This window comes from Electrophorus electricus, chromosome 14, assembly GCF_041902795.1.
Source record: "Electrophorus electricus isolate QZ-2024a chromosome 14, ASM4190279v1, whole genome shotgun sequence".
Taxonomy (NCBI): Eukaryota; Metazoa; Chordata; class Actinopteri; order Gymnotiformes; family Gymnotidae; genus Electrophorus; species Electrophorus electricus.
In genome coordinates, this window is record NC_137510.1 from 4,913,730 (window position 1) to 4,931,011 (window position 17,282).

Genomic DNA, 17,282 nt, shown 5'->3' on the forward strand with positions numbered 1-17,282 from the left:
CAGCGAGCGTCCAAGACTCATCACATGAGCATCATTACTGTGGGAAAGTAACGCAAGTCACACAAATTTTTGTTGTTGGTTATGCCTTTGTTCAGGGAATGGACATTTGACAAACTGCACGTTTTTTAAAACAGTACCGTGAACACGATCGCAATGCCTGGATTTAAAGGTGAAAACATGGTTAATGGGAGTCATGATGAGATGAACACTACAAAAGGGTTTTGAAGTTTTCTTGTGAACAGTTTGGGATTTTTTTATCTATTGATTTCCTCACACTGTTCATTTTGTTAAGACACATATTCGCTTTACATACTAGCCCAAACCAGTATGTACAGCTGCTATTCTTCCTTTGATGGGCCAATCAAATCAATGAATTAACCATTTAAACCTGCCCCCCCACCTGTAACGCAGCCAGTGTCCATAATGCAGCCAGTGAGTCAGTAACCAATTGCATTGGCTCATGAGTCAGCATGACAGCTGTGTTAGACACTTAAAGCCATTTCCTCTTTCTGAATATGTTTTCGCTTTTGTGAGGGGAAGAGAAGCCCAGGTTTCAGATCAGCAGCACATGGAGGCAACACATGCTCGCTCCTGAGCCAATGGGCGCTGCTTCAACACTATGTTTCGACCAGGGTTCCTTCCTCCTAACCACCAAGCAGAGTCACTGGCACCGCATTGGGACGTTTTGCCCTTTAAAAACCACATAAGTGAAAAACAGCATGGCTTCCAACAATCTGTCAGCACTACATGACATAAAATCATGTGCATGATTGTGGACACTGAAGTATCTATGAGAGCTTTGATTTAGCCAGGGGCTTAAGAAAACATACATACACACACTGCATGAATAATTAGGCAAATATTATTTCTCAGCTTCATTTTACTGGTGAACAAATATGATGGTTTCAGTTGATCCCAAATGTTTCACATTAAATGATTTACCAAAGAAAAAATGCCACTTGTCTCTCAGGGCAAGTTAGCATGCACTTTTTATGCAACATTTTGTGTCTACAATCGGACAATTACATTTCAAATTGTTTTCTTCACTTGTTTATTTTTCAGTCAAAGTTTTGGCCTGTCAAAACTATTCATTGATGAATAAAGTCCCCCTTCTTTTTAAGAACTTCCTTAAGGCCTTCCATCCATTTAATTCATCAGTGTCTTGATCTATTTATATTCAATTTTAGCTCAGGTAGCTCCCAAACACTGTTCAAAGAGGTGAATTGTATTCCCTCTCTGTAAATCTCACACTTTAGAATGGCCCAGAAGTTCTCAGTGGCATTTCAGGGCATTTGCACACTTGTCCTGAATTCTTGAGTCCACACCTACAATCAGTTCTGTGCTCATTTGAGGGAGGGGCTCATCATCACTGGTTTGCTTTCACACAGAAGAATTCCACCTGAACCGTGGATTGGTTGCACAATTCCCTGCATCACTTTTCTGGCGCAGGTCTGCAGAATATTAGCCACTAGCTGTGCAGGAGTACATGGAAACAAGGGGAAAATTTGTAGCCATACATGTCAGCAGAGACCTGCGAATCCTATGATGGCCTCAGTAAACACACAGTAACCTTGCTTCAGTGCTATGGGACTATTATATGGATAGTCTACATGAAATACATGGCAGTTTTTTTCCCCACCATCCTGACACATGATAAGCTAATTGACATGATTGGTTCATTTTGTAACATGGCTGCATTGACCTAGCACGCAGCCCCACATGTGGTGCCGGGAGCAGATAGCTTCCACACCCCCAGCAGACTGCACCAGAGCTTACTAGAAGCAAACCCCAGTCCGCTGATTTCAGAAGTTCCAGAGATTGGTGCTTTGGACCACTCCCAGGCTCCAAAACAGCTTTCACACTTGACCAAATATATCAAACTGACAGAGTAAGTGGACCTGGGTCTAGACAAGCTCTAGTGTGAAAACACCTTAAGTCAGATGAGGAAATTGTGCCATCTTTGATGCCTTTGCCGACTAGCCAAGCAGTGGAGTACCTCAATGTAGGTAATGGAGCATTATCCTGCATGAAGATCATGGCCTTCTTGTGTGCCATCAACTTCTTCCTGTGTTGTCATGTTTCAGCCTTCTTTACATTCACCATGTCTCACCAGGTCACAGTCTTGACATATGGCAGCACTGGAATCTAAAGGGTTCCTAGTAACCTCACATTTTATTCTCAAGATTTTTTCAGTAATCTTGTACTGTTTCTTCTCTTCTCTTTTTGTGATCCTAATGAGTAACTAATCTCATGCTTAGTCAGGGGTCACACCTCAATATTGTTGCTGATTACAGAGTGCTGTGTCCCTCTGATGGGGAGTTTACAATTTTGGACTTTTCAGTCTCAGCTAAAGCCAGTTTCTTGGTCCATTTTCCTGAGGTAGAGAAGCTTTCGACTAGTTACGCACACCTCATATAGGGTGTTAAACACTTTAAGCCACACCCTTCTACACACACACAAACATTCCCCCCCCCCCCCATTCCAAGGAGTAATTACAGTATAAAGTTACTGTACTGTTGTAAAAAAGGGTTCCAGAGAAACAGGACATTTCAGACAGAGGTCCTTCATCAGCTCTTTCAGTTTCCTAACTTCATTGCTTCATAGGAACCACTGGCAATGCAACCACATAGGTCATTAATGCAGTGTCCATTACTATTAAAAGAAGAATCATACCTTGGATGAGGCATAAGACGGACCAGCAAGAAAACTTTAGTAACAGGAAGTTCCTCTGTTCTTTGAAATATGAGCTCTCACCATGCTGTTGGGAAAGCCGCATCAGAAAAAAAAGCTAACCCTTAACAAAAAAAAAGAAAAAATGAACGGGACGTGGGCCTGCGTGCACCATGGAAACACGAGACAGCATTCACATACACATGTATATTTAACAGGGCTGTAGCAATATTTACTTGCAATTTGAAAGTATATGTGGCACTGCAACACAGTTATTAAATTCAGATAGCCACATACTTACAGCATATTTTTAAAGTTTGTTTTGTTGGCGTGTCACTGTCATGTTATTGTGAAATAAAATGTTAATGCAAAGTTAAACTAAATGTAAAAATGCCACAAAACCATTTTAAATGCCACTAGAAAACTTGCTTAAAATAAGTAAATGCAGCTTCAGAGTCGTTTCCTGACAAATTGATAAATAAAAAAATTCTTTAAGCAAATTTGGATAAACACGAACCTGAAACACACCGTTACACTTAAATAAAACATAATAATTGCACTCCATTGTCCTGTACATTCATATCCGACATTCCTTTGTTTACAGCATGGGGGGGTGGGGAAGCAGTCCGACAAGAGACATGAATGACAAGCCACAAAAAACAAACGTTTCTACTCCCATCTTCTCTACTGAGCACACCAAAAACAGACCCCACCCTACACCTCCCCTGTCCCCCTTTTCACCCAAAAGCAAAATTATATACATCTCCATTTTTTGCAATTAAATAACTCCTTCCTTCGGCCGTGCCTTCGCGTTGTTCAGTCGTTGTACGGTTTGGATTTGAAGCACGGGTCGTCACGGAGCAAGCCAACGAAGATCTTCTCGTGGGCGCGGTGTGTGGAGGCGGCACCGATGACCCGGCTCAGCCTCTTCAGGGTCCGGAGCAGGGGGCGTGGGACGCCCCGCGAGCGCAGCTCGCGCAGGGACTGGGCAAGGGCCTTGGCCAGGTCCTGTCCCTCGTTGCGGCTCTTCCAGAGATGGAGCAGCTGTGCCACGTGCCGCTGCGACGGGCATGACAGCGTCAGCGCCCGCACCGCCTCCTCGCTCACCCTCTCGCCAGGGAGGCTGTCCGCCAGGGCCAGCAGGTTGTACAGCGTCATGTTCTTTAGGCTGGTGCAGCGAGAAACCTTGCGCTCACAGTGGTCCATTCCTGGAGCAGAGCGGGAAAAACGGATGAGCCATGGATGAGACGAGACATGCTGGGTTCTTAATCCCCAAAACATGCTGCCTTTTTTACTTTCTCCTTTAACATAAAATGTAGCATAAAAGTGTGCCAATTTTGATATGAAAACGACCAAATAAAGCTTGAAAATGTATAGATTATAGCAGATTCATAGCAAACATTTTGAACAAATGCACAGGTAATTAGTTAGACATTTCAGTTTCATTTAATTTCCATTCAGTTACTTTTATTGAACAATTGTTCATGGCAAACTAATCTTAAAACACAGCCACATGATCAATGCCATTAAGTCCACATTGTAGTTTATAGACTTTCGACAAAGTAGAAAGTCTCCAATTGGCAAAAAGGTGCAACAAAATTGGTTCATGGAGGAACACTAGTACGATAAGAGACTGGCATAGCAGCATGAGTCTATGGAGCAAAGTTGTTGGGTGCCAGCAGCAAAAGCGAGTGTTGGCGGTTGGACGGTGCGGAGCATGTTTTCCTGGCACACATCAAGTCTCCTGATACCCACTGAAGAGTGTCTGAATGGGACGATGACTTGGAATATTGATTGCAAGTTCTTTCCTTCATAGCCACAGTTATGCACACCGAGATGTTCTCTTTTGCATAAAACATTCCTCTCTACAATGTGCTGCTATATTGTACTGTGGTTACATTTTTCACAATCTTTAGCACACCCATTCCAAGTTTCATATCCAGGGTCCAGAATGGGTTTCATAGTTCACACCCTTCCATAGTTAGACAAAGTAAAGGCTACTTAGTGTGGCCACTTCTCTGTTAGTCAGTGAAACATAACGGTTGGCCCAAAAACAGCGAACAAAATGTAAAAGATCATTTGAAAAGGACTCATCTGAATTCCACTTTGCAGATCCCTTAAGTAGCCGTGACGCTGGTTTCTTCTAAAATTAGTCAGACTGCACACATCCCCTTTTCAAATCTCTGTTTGAGACTACAGGCTATTACAAAAGCGATCCTCTTTCGTGTCAAGTGTACACGGTGGAAGTATGGTGGTGGTATGACGGTGTAGGCAGTGTCTTCATGGCATTCAGTCCATACAGGTGCCAGGTAGTGTCTAATATTGCTGCAAAGTTTAACCACACTCAGACTGTGGAGATCTGCATCATGAGGCACGATTTGACAGAGAAACATGACAGACATGCAGCATCCAGGCCAAGTCATGCTGTTCTGAAGGCCAAATGAACTGCAGTGCTCTACTTGATGGATGTGCCTGATAGACTGGCTAAATCAGTATGATAATGCAATTCAGAAGCATTTGTAAGACTCTCTACTTCTGTCTTTCCATGGGCAAAGCTAGATTGAGGTGAATAAACTGTGTGCAATGTGACAGGTGCCGCATGACTTCATTGTGTGATGAGCTTTTAGCGTATTAGTAAGGACATTTTACTTAGCTGTTGGATGTTCACATTTATTATTTTGTTGATGTTGAAGTGTAACAGTATTACTCTGCGGGCACCATGTCCTTCATGAAGATCTGCACAGCAAAAGTCCCCAAGTTGAATGAACATCTGTAATACTGTTGCACAAACTTTAACAGTGTTCGTTTATGTTTAGCTGGACTTCCATCAATGCGCTAGGTACCGACTCAACAGTAGGGTTTCTGCGGTTGGAACTAAACAAAAAAAAACTGTCTGCATATCTGCTGACAGTATAGAAACATCTGAGGACTCAAACAGAGAACAGAGATTTAAAATCCTGGTGTTAACTGAGCTCATTCGTGCATTTCAATGTTAATGAGTTGCCGAAACAAGTCACCACACTGTGGTAAATAAAGCAAAATTCTGACTATGCAAATCCACCATCAGAAGTTACAAAAACTATCCAAAATTTAACTGCTTAGGAAACTATACCCAATTCTGAGACCTCACAAGACATAAGCCCTTCCCAAAACAAATCAAAGCCAAGACTATGCTGCTGAAGACTATGTCTTAATCTGCCATCTGAAGCCAGAAACCCTACCACAAATGCCAGCAAAACATTTGATTCTTTGCTAAAATAAAATGTACTGAAAGCTAAACATCTACACCAGTGTAGGTTGACTTAAACTGTCTTAAGGTCACCTTGAACTGTTACCTACTGTTCTTTGTGTTCTCAATCACACCATAGATTATTTCAAAACACACACCAGAAAGCTTAGTTACGTGGCGCATGGTCAGACCACAATAAAGGCCTGAATCAGCTGATGCTTCATTCATTTCCCACAAGGATATGAAAAGATGCCACATATGTGAGTAAACTGTAGGCAAAATAGTTTTCAGATACTCCAATATACCACAATGACAGCAGTACAGCTGGTCTTCAGTCGTCCAACATTCACACGGCATTCCACTGCTGTGTTCCCTGTACTGGTTTCCAGTAGCCTCTAAATCAAGTTTAAATCCCTGATGCTCACCTACAAAGCTAAGAATGGACTTGCCCCTCCATACATAATGACAACGGTCAAAGCCTGGTCCGTACCTCAAGTACTTCGAACCTGAAGTACGGCTCGGCTTGAAACCCCATCCATCATGTCTTGGGGCAGACAAGCATCGGGACTCTTTGCTGTCCTGGCCCCAGATGGTGGGACAAACTTGCAATCTTCCCTTGCAATTTTCAAATGCAGACTGAAGTCTTATTTGAGGAGTATTTTAAATGCACTTAAAGAAATATTGCACTACTGTTGATTAATTGAACCCGTTTAGCAGTTACTGTCGGTATTGCAGTTATTGCTGTTCAGTATTGTATATGACCTCATTTTGTAACTCTTTAGTATCAGTATTGACTCCTGTATCTAGCAGTATCCTAGTTTAACGGTATCTTGGATTCTAATGCATTTTACTGGCTAGGATGTATTCTATGAGCAGATGACAAAGCACTTTTATCCAGAGTGGCATACAAAAAAAGTCCGCTAAAAGCCATAAATGTAATTGTAGGGCAGTCCTGGCTGCCTGGAGGTCAGGTGCTCTGACCTTGGATGATGCTGTAGAGCTTGTCCTGGTCCTTGTTCTGCTCCCTCCACAGTCGCAGCACCTGCGTGACCTGTTGCTGGCGGGTGCATGACTTCTTCAAGTGCTCCAGGTTCTTCCAGTCCACTCTGCGGCCGGGCAGGCTGTCCAGGAGACGCTCTACAGGGGCCCAGGGCAGCAGCGGCGACAACAGGAACTGAAATATGGCATCCTCACACAGAGTGATGTCTGGGGAAGGGGGGAATGAATAGAGAGCAGTTCAGAGGACAGGCAAAAGAGAGGAGAAAAAAAAAAAAACCAAACAGCACACATTATTGTGGGCAGAACAAAAGCAGGGAAAGCAATAAATGATGGTCATAATTAAAGCAAACTTCACAGTTACGTGCATTTGCACCCCCCCACATGTATTACAATGTTTTAAATTATGCTTTTGTGTGTGAAATGTGTGCTTCTAAAGTAAAACTGCAGCAAAGACAGAACAAGCAAAATAGCTTCCAGATACCACAATGAGAAATATTCCCACGCAGTGCTATTACATTATGGTAAGACCTCGTAAAGAACAGGATGCAGGTAATATTCTAACTGATGTGCCTGTGTTGTGTTGTGATTAGTGATGCACTGCTAATCTTTAAACGCTTCCCTGAAGTGCACCGCTTTATAAGAAGCACCCATAAAAAATCCCAAGCTTTCACCTCTGCATGGTGACAAACTTTATTAGGTACACTCATCCTATAGGTGTAGTTTATAGTGTACCATTATACACTGTTGCCAGGAACCTTTCAGTCAGGCACAATTGTCATTTTCTGACCACAAGACTGCTGATAAGCCCCTATGATCTCAGTGATATCACCGTCAGCCCAGTATGAGCTTGATGGTAGACGTTGCACTTTTATGGTAGTGTCAGTGACGCAGGGGAGGTGCACACAGGACATACAGTGCATGGACCCCAGGAGATGACATTAACAAATATAATAATAAGCAAACAAACAAACAAACATAATTTTAGAAAAAGCCCTCCACCCTGCCTCTTGTGGTTGGGTCCCTTAATTTTGCGCTACGCCAATGGGTACTGTGGTATGAAACTGACCACAGATAAAGATCTGGAGGAAGGCCAATACAAACTGTTGACAAGAACAGTGAACAACAGTGTGTGTCTGGGGGTAAAAATACAGAAAAATTCTTATCTTTAAGCAATGCATGTGCAGCCACTACCAGCACTAAATCTCAGCGACCGCAGAAGCAACTCGGATGGCTGCTAACACACAAAAGCGGCGTGAGTTTATGCCTCACTGTTGAAGTGATTAGTCTCACAGTTTTTAGACATCTGTTGAGACTATTCAGAATATCTAGGGCAATTCCCAGCAGGCTGATGGTAACTTTAGCCTTTCAAATTGTCACCAAAACAGGAGCAAGTAAAAAGGATACTGCCACGCTTAAATACGTTTCATTTAACATGTTTATACCGGTGAATAGATCCTATTGTCATTATTTTTTTGAACTACTTCAACTTTTCCCTGACTTTTAAATATCCCTTCATAAAAAAGGGCGGGGTCGTGTTTTGTTGAGCGTGTAGCGCGGTGTCCGTGTCCTGCTAGGATAACAGTCTTTCGCATGTCCTCGACGCCTCGCTGACCGTGTCCAGTCACTTTCAATTGCAATTTAAATATGAGGGGGGGAAAAAACAGCTTCGACTGTTGCTGCAATACCCACACTTCTGGTAGATACATTTTGTCCATCATTGGACTTGACATGTTTTTCATATTGCACGTCTTCAAAAAGATAACATATTCTGACAGCACCCAGTCAAAAGCCTGCGTGTTGACAGATCCTCTGAAGCAGGCATTTTGGCATGGCTCAGTGAATGTGCTCACTATTTGGAGCCTCAATATTATGCCACTACTAGTGACTGATTGTAGCGATATGTGACCTCAAGGAAGAGAGTAATGTCCGGTGGCATACTTCCAGAGCGTGATATGCTTGCAAGAACAATTTACTTCTGGTTTAGCCATGTTCCCCAGCGACATTCCTCAAATCTCAGCATACAGTTCACATACAGGTCAGTGCAAGCCTCCCTCTTGCCTCACCTCAAACAGCCAAGACGGTGATCAGTGAAAGGGAGAATGCTTGACTTTCACATCCTTCCAGGATATGCAATATCCTCAACACTGCCCAGATCTCTGACTAAGGACAGTCCAGAGCCCTCACTCAGATTTGCATGTCTGACTCAGCTTCCTCCATAAAAATACAGCCAAAAATGGATGTCACTTACTAAATGATTCGTCATGGTGCTATCAAGATCCAAGTGAACAGTGCTAAACATTTCTCAATTCTGTGCCACCTTTCAATCAATCGACAAGTAAGAAAGAACTCACAAACCGAAGGCTTTTTAAAAACATAAGTAAGAAATCTTCAGAAATAGGCATAAAGCTGATGTCAGTGATGTTTTAAATAAGCCTTCTGCGAAATTGTCTTTACAACCTGATAAATAAAATAGTTGCGCTGAGAAAATTAAATATCTGCACCCATCCTGGGCTCTGTAATCTGTAATCTAACTAATGCTCTGTGGTTAATACAGAATCAGGGAACTTCTTTCCAAATAGACAGTTCTACCTGCCTTCCAGTTATTTTGTGCATACATGAGAGTATGTCCATTTTACTGCTTGTGGCAGTGTACGTGATGCATCATGTGAATAGCGACCGGTGAGTAAGATATGGATATTACAAATTGTAAACAATGGGTACAGTCATGTACAACAGAAGCACCAATACCAATTCAACAAAATTTTTGGCCAGTTAAGGAACGAACAAACAAAAATCAAAACTAATAAATTGTTCCACATTATACAACAGTGTCCCCAGTGTTATATCCAGTTGTCAAAGCCAAAGTCAGCCAAAGCCAACGCTGCCCATTTTCATTATTTGACTCTTCAGTTATGCCTTGCACCCTCCCTAAATGACACCCCTCACATGCGTCTGGGCTTTTGGGGCTGACATGCCTCGTTGGTGTAAAACGCTCACCATCATAACAGTCCGTGTCCTGTGGGGAGCAGTCGGAGGCATACTCGCCCTCGCATGCCGTGTCCTGGGCAGACGAACCTGGCCGGGCAGTCTTCAGGCCAAGCTGGGAGCAGTTGCGGTGGTGCTGGCATGGCTCCGTGGCGGAGGTCATGCTGGAGAAAAACCCTGGGCGGCACTCCTCACACACAGTGTCGCTGTCGGGCGTGCCTGCAAAACAAACACACGCACACTCTGTACGGAAATTCAGCAAGCATATGGGTAGCCAAGCAATATGAGGCAGTGCTGCATGTTTTTCATGAGAGACACTGAATGAATAACATGGTTAACTGTGCTTTGCAGCTTCAAAAGGCATGACATATTTTGGGAAGTCCGCTTCTGATAAGCCAAAGCCTAAAATGCAAATATCTCCAGTGGGAGTTAAGACAGCCACTTCAGAAGCTGCAGGTGACTAGAGAACGCAACTTCCTTAATTTACCTAAACACAAAGGAAACAAGGCATCTCCCACATCTAGTCAAATAATTCCTCCTCACGACTCTTTTCTCATAAATAAAGAGCTCATGCGTGAAACAGGTGGGTGTGAGACACCTGCCTCATACCCATACAGCATATTCAAATGGAAAAACCTTGAGGTCCGAGTCTGGTAATCGGAAAGAAGGAACTGACACCTTCCTGCTAAGAGGCACGGAGAAGTCCATCTCACACGCGCGCACGCGCAAATTGTAAAAAAACAAAACAGCATATCAGATCCAAGACCTGGATAACAGTAAACTCTAAATACACAAACGTTGTTGGGATGGGATTATTCTATGATAAACAAGAAGAAAAGATATGCAGAGTCTTACAGAAGATTCTGTAAGAAACTAACTCCAGGTTGCTGAACAGTTTTAGATTCAAAGATCTCTGTCGCCATCATATGGAGTGAAATTTCATTACATCAACAAACTACATCACAACACCATGTGCTGCCAATGTACTAACACTAAGTACAAAATAATATCTGTAATTAAACAGTACACTGTCAAATCCAAAACCCATCCAGCATAATGTTGTGCTACGTCCAGTTCATGATGTTTCCAACAAATCTCTCTTCTTCACTTGCTATGGAAGCCATTTCTGTTTGACTACACATGGGGTGCTTGGCAAAAGAATTCCCCCCTGGCGAGAACCTCTAGATTCTCCCTGGATTTGCTGTTTGGAGCCCGCAAAGCAGGGAGGGAGAGGGTGGACCCTGATTAGAACGTAAACAAAAGATCCTGGATGGCACACAAATCCACCCATCCTAAGATCCAGCCGCCAAGGCCACCGTGGCCAGGGAAGCCTGCAGGCTGTCGCAGGCCTGTGCCGCTGTGGCTGAAAGAACAGGCCGGTCACGCAGAGCAGCCGTCACCAGCAGGGGGCGTGATTGCTCCCCCCTTGCTCACCCTGGTGCTCCAAACGCTTCCGAGAGAAGCACGGAAAGATGTGGATTTGGCCCAAACATGCTGGCATCGATGGAGGAGGCTCAGACTCCCCAAAAGAATTACGATTAGGGGTCAACAGTATGTTGTTTGTTAATTGTTATCATAATACTAAGCCTTTTCAGTACTGATATTGCAAAAGGCTTCAACGCTTGAATGAACCCTCTTAAAAACCACGGTTTCCTTTTAAATGTGTGCTGTGAGTATCCTGACCAGTTCTGTGCATGTTTTGAAAATGTCCTGTGGTTTTGTTTCTGTATACATTTCTGTATTTTATTTTTTTTATATAATCGCAACACAATTTTTTTTGTTCATATCATGCAGCCCTAATCTTTGCAGCATGATGTTAATGAGGCCCTGTTCCCAGGTCAAAACCAGAAGTGTTCCTACCTAGCACAGAGACGCCTGAGCCCGGTGGGCAGGCCGTGTGTCGGACGCAGAACTCCACCACCAGATGGTAGCCGGGCTCGCACTCGCAGACGCGGTCATGCGTGCTGTTGCACTCCCTTCGCACAAGCTGCCTCTCCTTGCAGACAGCGGTGCAATGCTGGCAGCTGTCACCCCAGTGCCAGTGTCCGGCAAAGCGCCGCCGTGGGCACGGCTGACAGACGGTGGGCTCTCCGCTGGCAGTGCAGTGGCGCGACACGGCCGTTCCCGGTGGACACTGGTCGCACAGCAGAGGTTCGGAGGTGGCCGGGTCGTGGTGCTGGTACTTTGGTACATCACGGTACGCCCAGGCGACGCACATGGCGAAGAGCTGGCGAGAGAGAGGGAGAGGGAGTGAGTTGAAGGGAGAGACAGCAAGGGAGAAAAATGGAAGAGAGAGTGGGAGAGAAGGAGAGAGAGAGAGAGAGAGAGAAAGAGAGAAGGAGAGAGAGAGTGGGAGAGAAGGAGAGAGAGAGAGAGAGAGAAAGAGAGAAGGAGAGTGCACGTCAGCATTTGAGTGCATGTTTGTTCTGTTCTTTGTATAATGTATATGACATGTGCAGTGGAGAACACCTTTTTCGGTTTCCTGTGACCAATCACACAAAAACACATACAGAAATCATATAAAATCAAATTATGGACTCTTTCCATCCTCTCTTATTTTTCTTACACAATCAGTTGTTTCCAGTGCATTTCCAGCTAGTTTCTAATCTTTAGATTGGCACTCCACACCGCTCTAGTACGTGTTTAGCTTTGTCTGCTGAGAGAAAGACCAGGTGACAGCGCTAACTGCTAATGACTGAAAGGGTCCACACCCAATGCACTGTCCTAATTTGCAGATAATAAACATCTTTAATCACAAGCAGGCTGAGCACAGCTACGGTATAAGCACCAACTTTTTCATTAGACACTTCAGGCGCATTTGACATTGCAACTGTTGTTGCTAGCATTTCCATGACCAGAAAGCTCAGCTGTCAAGTAAGAAGTCAGAGGCACAGATGATATTGGAATTTCAAGACACAAAGACTTCCACAGTCCTCCAGCCATTTGGCAGGACTTTACACTCAAGGCAGTCATTATAAAGTTCCCCGACTTCACTGTTTACGTCTGAGGGCACGGAGTAAGTCTCTCTGGAAATCGTGTGCGTTTTGTACACAGAAGAATACAGGTACTGCAAACTGTGGCCTGGCCTCATGACATCATCTCTCTGTACTCCTTACAGTAGCTCTGAATCCCCCAAAAGCAAGAAAGCAAACTGGCCAGATGTACAAGGAAACCTGATTAATATACATTTATTTTTATAATCCGTGCATGAAAACATGATCTTTGATTTTTGTTTATGCATGTCCTCACTAAAGCCTATACTGGTGCATGCTAGCATTCAAAACATTCATTGAAAACCGTGTGGCCCAGATGTGCCGCGTCACTGCCGAGCGATTTTGCTCTGCGGACTTCCCCGCCGCATGGCTGCCATGAACAACAGCACGCTCCGGCTCTCGCTACGGCCCTGTTGTGATGGTGCCTGGCCCCCGTTCAGATGATCGAGAGCCACAGGGATGGTGGGGGGGGGGGGCGGCACGCTGCCCGCCAGACCGCACTCCACACTCCAGGCCAAAGGCTGCGTCCTCCACAGCAGGTGGTGGAACTCAGCAAGGAAACCATTAAGTCCTTAAGCTCAGTTTATAGCGTGGGGAATGCCATGCATATGGCAATCAAATGGTGGAAAAGCCAACGAACTTTTAGCCTTTCACCGCTCAGGAAAAGGCTGCCATTTGACGATGCAAGTTACAGCGAAGCGAACCAAAATTACACACCAGCCTGGGGCCTTAATTACATCGTTCAAATGATCTGAAGGAAAGTCACAAAGGGTGACTCTTCTGGCCCAGGGCCAGCCTTGAATACAAACGCTTGATCTTATGGCACTGCGGCATACTGCTCCCGGGGACAACTGTACGGTTTCCGGACTGCCGTGAGGGAACGCCGCTAAAAGGGGACTTCGGGTCTCACATGGCGTGAGACAACAGTAAGGTGAGGCACTGACCTGAGAAGCAGCTTAGCACACACCACACAACTGTCACGCCTGCCCCCCGTCACACCCCTCCCACCCCACCACCCTGTCAAACCGCCGCTCAGTCACACTCTCCACCGCCGACCCGGATGAGTCTCTGGATTCCCATTCTCCTCTGAGCAGTGGCTATGCTAAGTTTCTCAGGGAGAAAGGAACAGTGGGAGACAGTGTACATGGGGATGAATCAGACACGGGGACCTCAGCACGGGCAGCACTTCAGCTTGGCTTAAGACCACAAGAGCCTCTGAAAGGCCTCGTGTGCACCTGGGGCCGATCTCTGGCCCCTACACAGCATCAGCCTCCAGTTCCACAGACAAGAGAAGGTCGCTTTCATATACTTATGCCAGTGGACCACAGAGCCCACCAACAACCCTCTTTCTCTTTTCCCAAGCAGACAACAATATGAGAACAAACTTGAAAAGACTCATTTCCTAAAGAGTGGTCTTGCAAGTCCATACAAATTCTGTTCATGTCTTTTAGACCCGTTTCACAAAATCTTTCAGGCTAACAAATGAGATGGCAGGGTTTCCCAGCATTATACAACCTGCAATTTCCACTTGTTTATTTCCTGAGTGTCCATTCTGGGGATTTTCCTAGGCAAAAGTAAGTAAATTAGCACCAATAAACATACGCCATTCTTCATAAAATGTATCAGATTTACCATCCTACAGTTAATGTCTCCTTAGTGTCTCACAGCCAGACCGACTCAAGCTGAAAACAGCAGTCTTAGAAGAGTGGTAATAATGATTAAGCAAATTGTGAAAGCAGAGTTCTGGAGCAGTGGAAACAGAAGTAGTCATTACATACTGTGTCCTCGCTCTTATCTTTATCAGAGGCCTTTATTGACGTGTTATAGTCTTTTTGTTTTGTCTGAATAATTTTGAAAAAACGAGGACGTTAGGGGCACACCGCCGTTTGGCATCTGTCGTGTGAGTCAATGTGCAAAGGGCCGTTTTGAAAAAAAAAACAAAAAAAAAAAAACACCAATGGCCCTCGGTGACAATACTACCAGTTCTGGCACAAAAGAGGAAGTGGCAGATATGCACTTCCTTTCAGAATTATTTGTTCTTTTATTTAAAAAAAACAAAACAAACAAACAAAAAAAACCCCAGTATGGGCTCAGGCCTTATTTAATGTCACCCTGGCCACTACATTGCCATTGTTAAAAGAAAACATTTATTTAAAAACAGCATGTATTTCAAAGGCTCCCTTTCTTAGACAATGAAGCAGAGTTAAATATATAAAAAAGAGGGAGGCACAGAGAGAGAGAGAGAGAGAGAGAGAGAGAGAGAGAGAGAGAGAGAGAGACAGACAGACAGACAGACAGACAGACAGACAGACAGACAGACAGACAGACAGACAGACAGACAGAGACAGAGACAGAGACAGAGACAGAGAGTCAACACACTGATAACTGACAGACTCAGTTTGGGGAAGTTCATTCATTTTCACCTGCTCCTGATAACAACTAGATAACAGTGACCACAACCGCTGTACACTTCATCCCAGACCACATGCATCTCCAGATTCTCAGTGTTTATGTGAACTCGCATATTCACATGCGCCCCAGTCCATTATCAATTGGAAACTGGATCTGAATGACTTCAGTTATCTGTTACACATCAGGCATGCAAATCACGTAGCAGACACGGCCTGCATGCAAAGCGCAGCATGAGAGCTGTTGCTCTGGTCACCGTCTCTCCTCTGCAGGGCAAGATCGGTACACATGGACAATGAACTGTTAACGCCATATCAAACGATCAGTTCACGATACTTCAAAATGTGTCCCCCGACTAACCGTCACCTCAAGGGGGACCGATATTTTTGCAGTCTTGCTCTGAATTACAAAGTATGTGTTTTTTTTTCGCCACTAAAAATGTTTCTCGGTATTCTCACACTAAACCGGTGTGAGTAATTACATAGCTAAATGTTGAGTCGAGTCTTGTCTCTAACCGATGTTTCCAACATCAATCAACAAGACAGACCAGGGGGAGTCTGAAAAGTCACTAAATTTGTTTTAAATACAGGTTACCATTTATTCCCACTTAAAAATGTAAGCCCCGCAGTAGAAACGACTCGAAATGGATCAAATAACGAAAATGTAGGTTTTATTGTCAATACAATATGCAGAGCTAAACGATTATTGACCATATTGTCTTCTGCTTCATTTAGTTTCCCCGGGACTGTGGATAATGGAATCCACGCAAAAATAGCACACTCTGCATAAAGCTAATAAGAGACATAGATGGGGTGAGCAATGGCTTTTTCAGCCGACTCAAAATGAACTCACCACGGCATTCAAACTAAGCGCCAGCGGCACGTCTCTTCACAGTGGGGTTTCTCAAGTCCGACAGACGTCTCGCACTTCGCCATTAAGCAAAAACACATGCAATCATGACGTCTAACGACAATTTGACGTCACGTTCTTTGATTTTTTGTTATATATTTGTCTTATCTTGGGCCATATAAGAAATCAAAGCTCCAAGCCTATCGCCGGAGAGGAAAATCGCTTTAAAAACCTAGCGTTTAATTCACCTGCGCAGTTACCCGAGCAGAACAGCCTCACCGCTGTCCGTGTGTAGTTACCCTGGGGAGTGTTTACCGGCCCTGGGGTTTTATTTATCACCTCCAAAGCCGTTGCTTTTACGCGCCGGCACGTTCGTGTCACAGAAATAGCTCGTGCGAGGAGCTGCTTTAAAAAACAAACAAACAAGCAAACAAAAACACACGCACACTTCACTGCACAAAGTTTACTTACCATGTGTAACTTCATTGCCGTCCGCGGTGACATATTTCGAGTGCTCATCCCTTGGATAGTCTGCATGAACGCGTCCGTCTCCATACTTATAGTAAAGGATAAGAGAAATGTGCCCACCCACTCATGCCCTTCCAGTCTTCCAACATGAAGCTCTTGGAAGTCTCTGGGCTAGCCACGGGGAGGGGGAAAAAACCAGGCTGGTTACTGGCAAGTGCTATGTCACTCATATACACACTCTCAGTGATTAAATATATTTCGCTTTCAAAATACGGATACTAATCAACACGTGAGAGCTGAAATTACGATGACTGACATCTGTATTGAATCACGATTATATTGTTTGTGCTTAGGCAAAACGCATCTGGACATTACCTCGCTACAGTAAAATAGAAAAAAAAACTGTCACTGGGTTATGGGTAATTAAAGGCTGGAAAAATGCTCTTTTATATTTCTCAATTCGGGATGTGAGATCTTTCCAAATGGCGCATATTGAAATTCATGGCAAAGTACACTTTTATTAAGGTTTAATCTGGATGGCCAAAACATTCTAAAAGAGTTTCACTGGCTTCAATGCAAATATTTTAGTCTGATATCAAAACTGTTTTTTCGGTTGTTATTATAAACGCCCTCATTGTGTTATTATTGGCGTTAGGTTACTTTGACAGTTGCCTCACAAT

General features: G+C 44.1%; 1 protein-coding gene across 1 annotated transcript; it reads right to left on the reverse strand.

The window, feature by feature from the left end:
- Positions 1–862: 862 nt before the first annotated feature.
- Positions 863–16,764, reverse strand: LOC113587068 (tumor necrosis factor receptor superfamily member 11B-like). Its single transcript, XM_027025570.3, has 5 exons — positions 16,606–16,764; positions 11,744–12,110; positions 9,896–10,102; positions 6,881–7,105; positions 863–3,878 (listed from the first exon to the last, which is right to left on the reverse strand). The coding sequence occupies exons 1-5, from the start codon at positions 16,687–16,689 to the stop codon at positions 3,487–3,489; spliced, it is 1,275 nt and encodes a 424-aa protein (XP_026881371.2). The 5' UTR covers positions 16,690–16,764; the 3' UTR covers positions 863–3,486.
- Between the last annotated feature and the right edge of the window lie 518 nt (positions 16,765–17,282).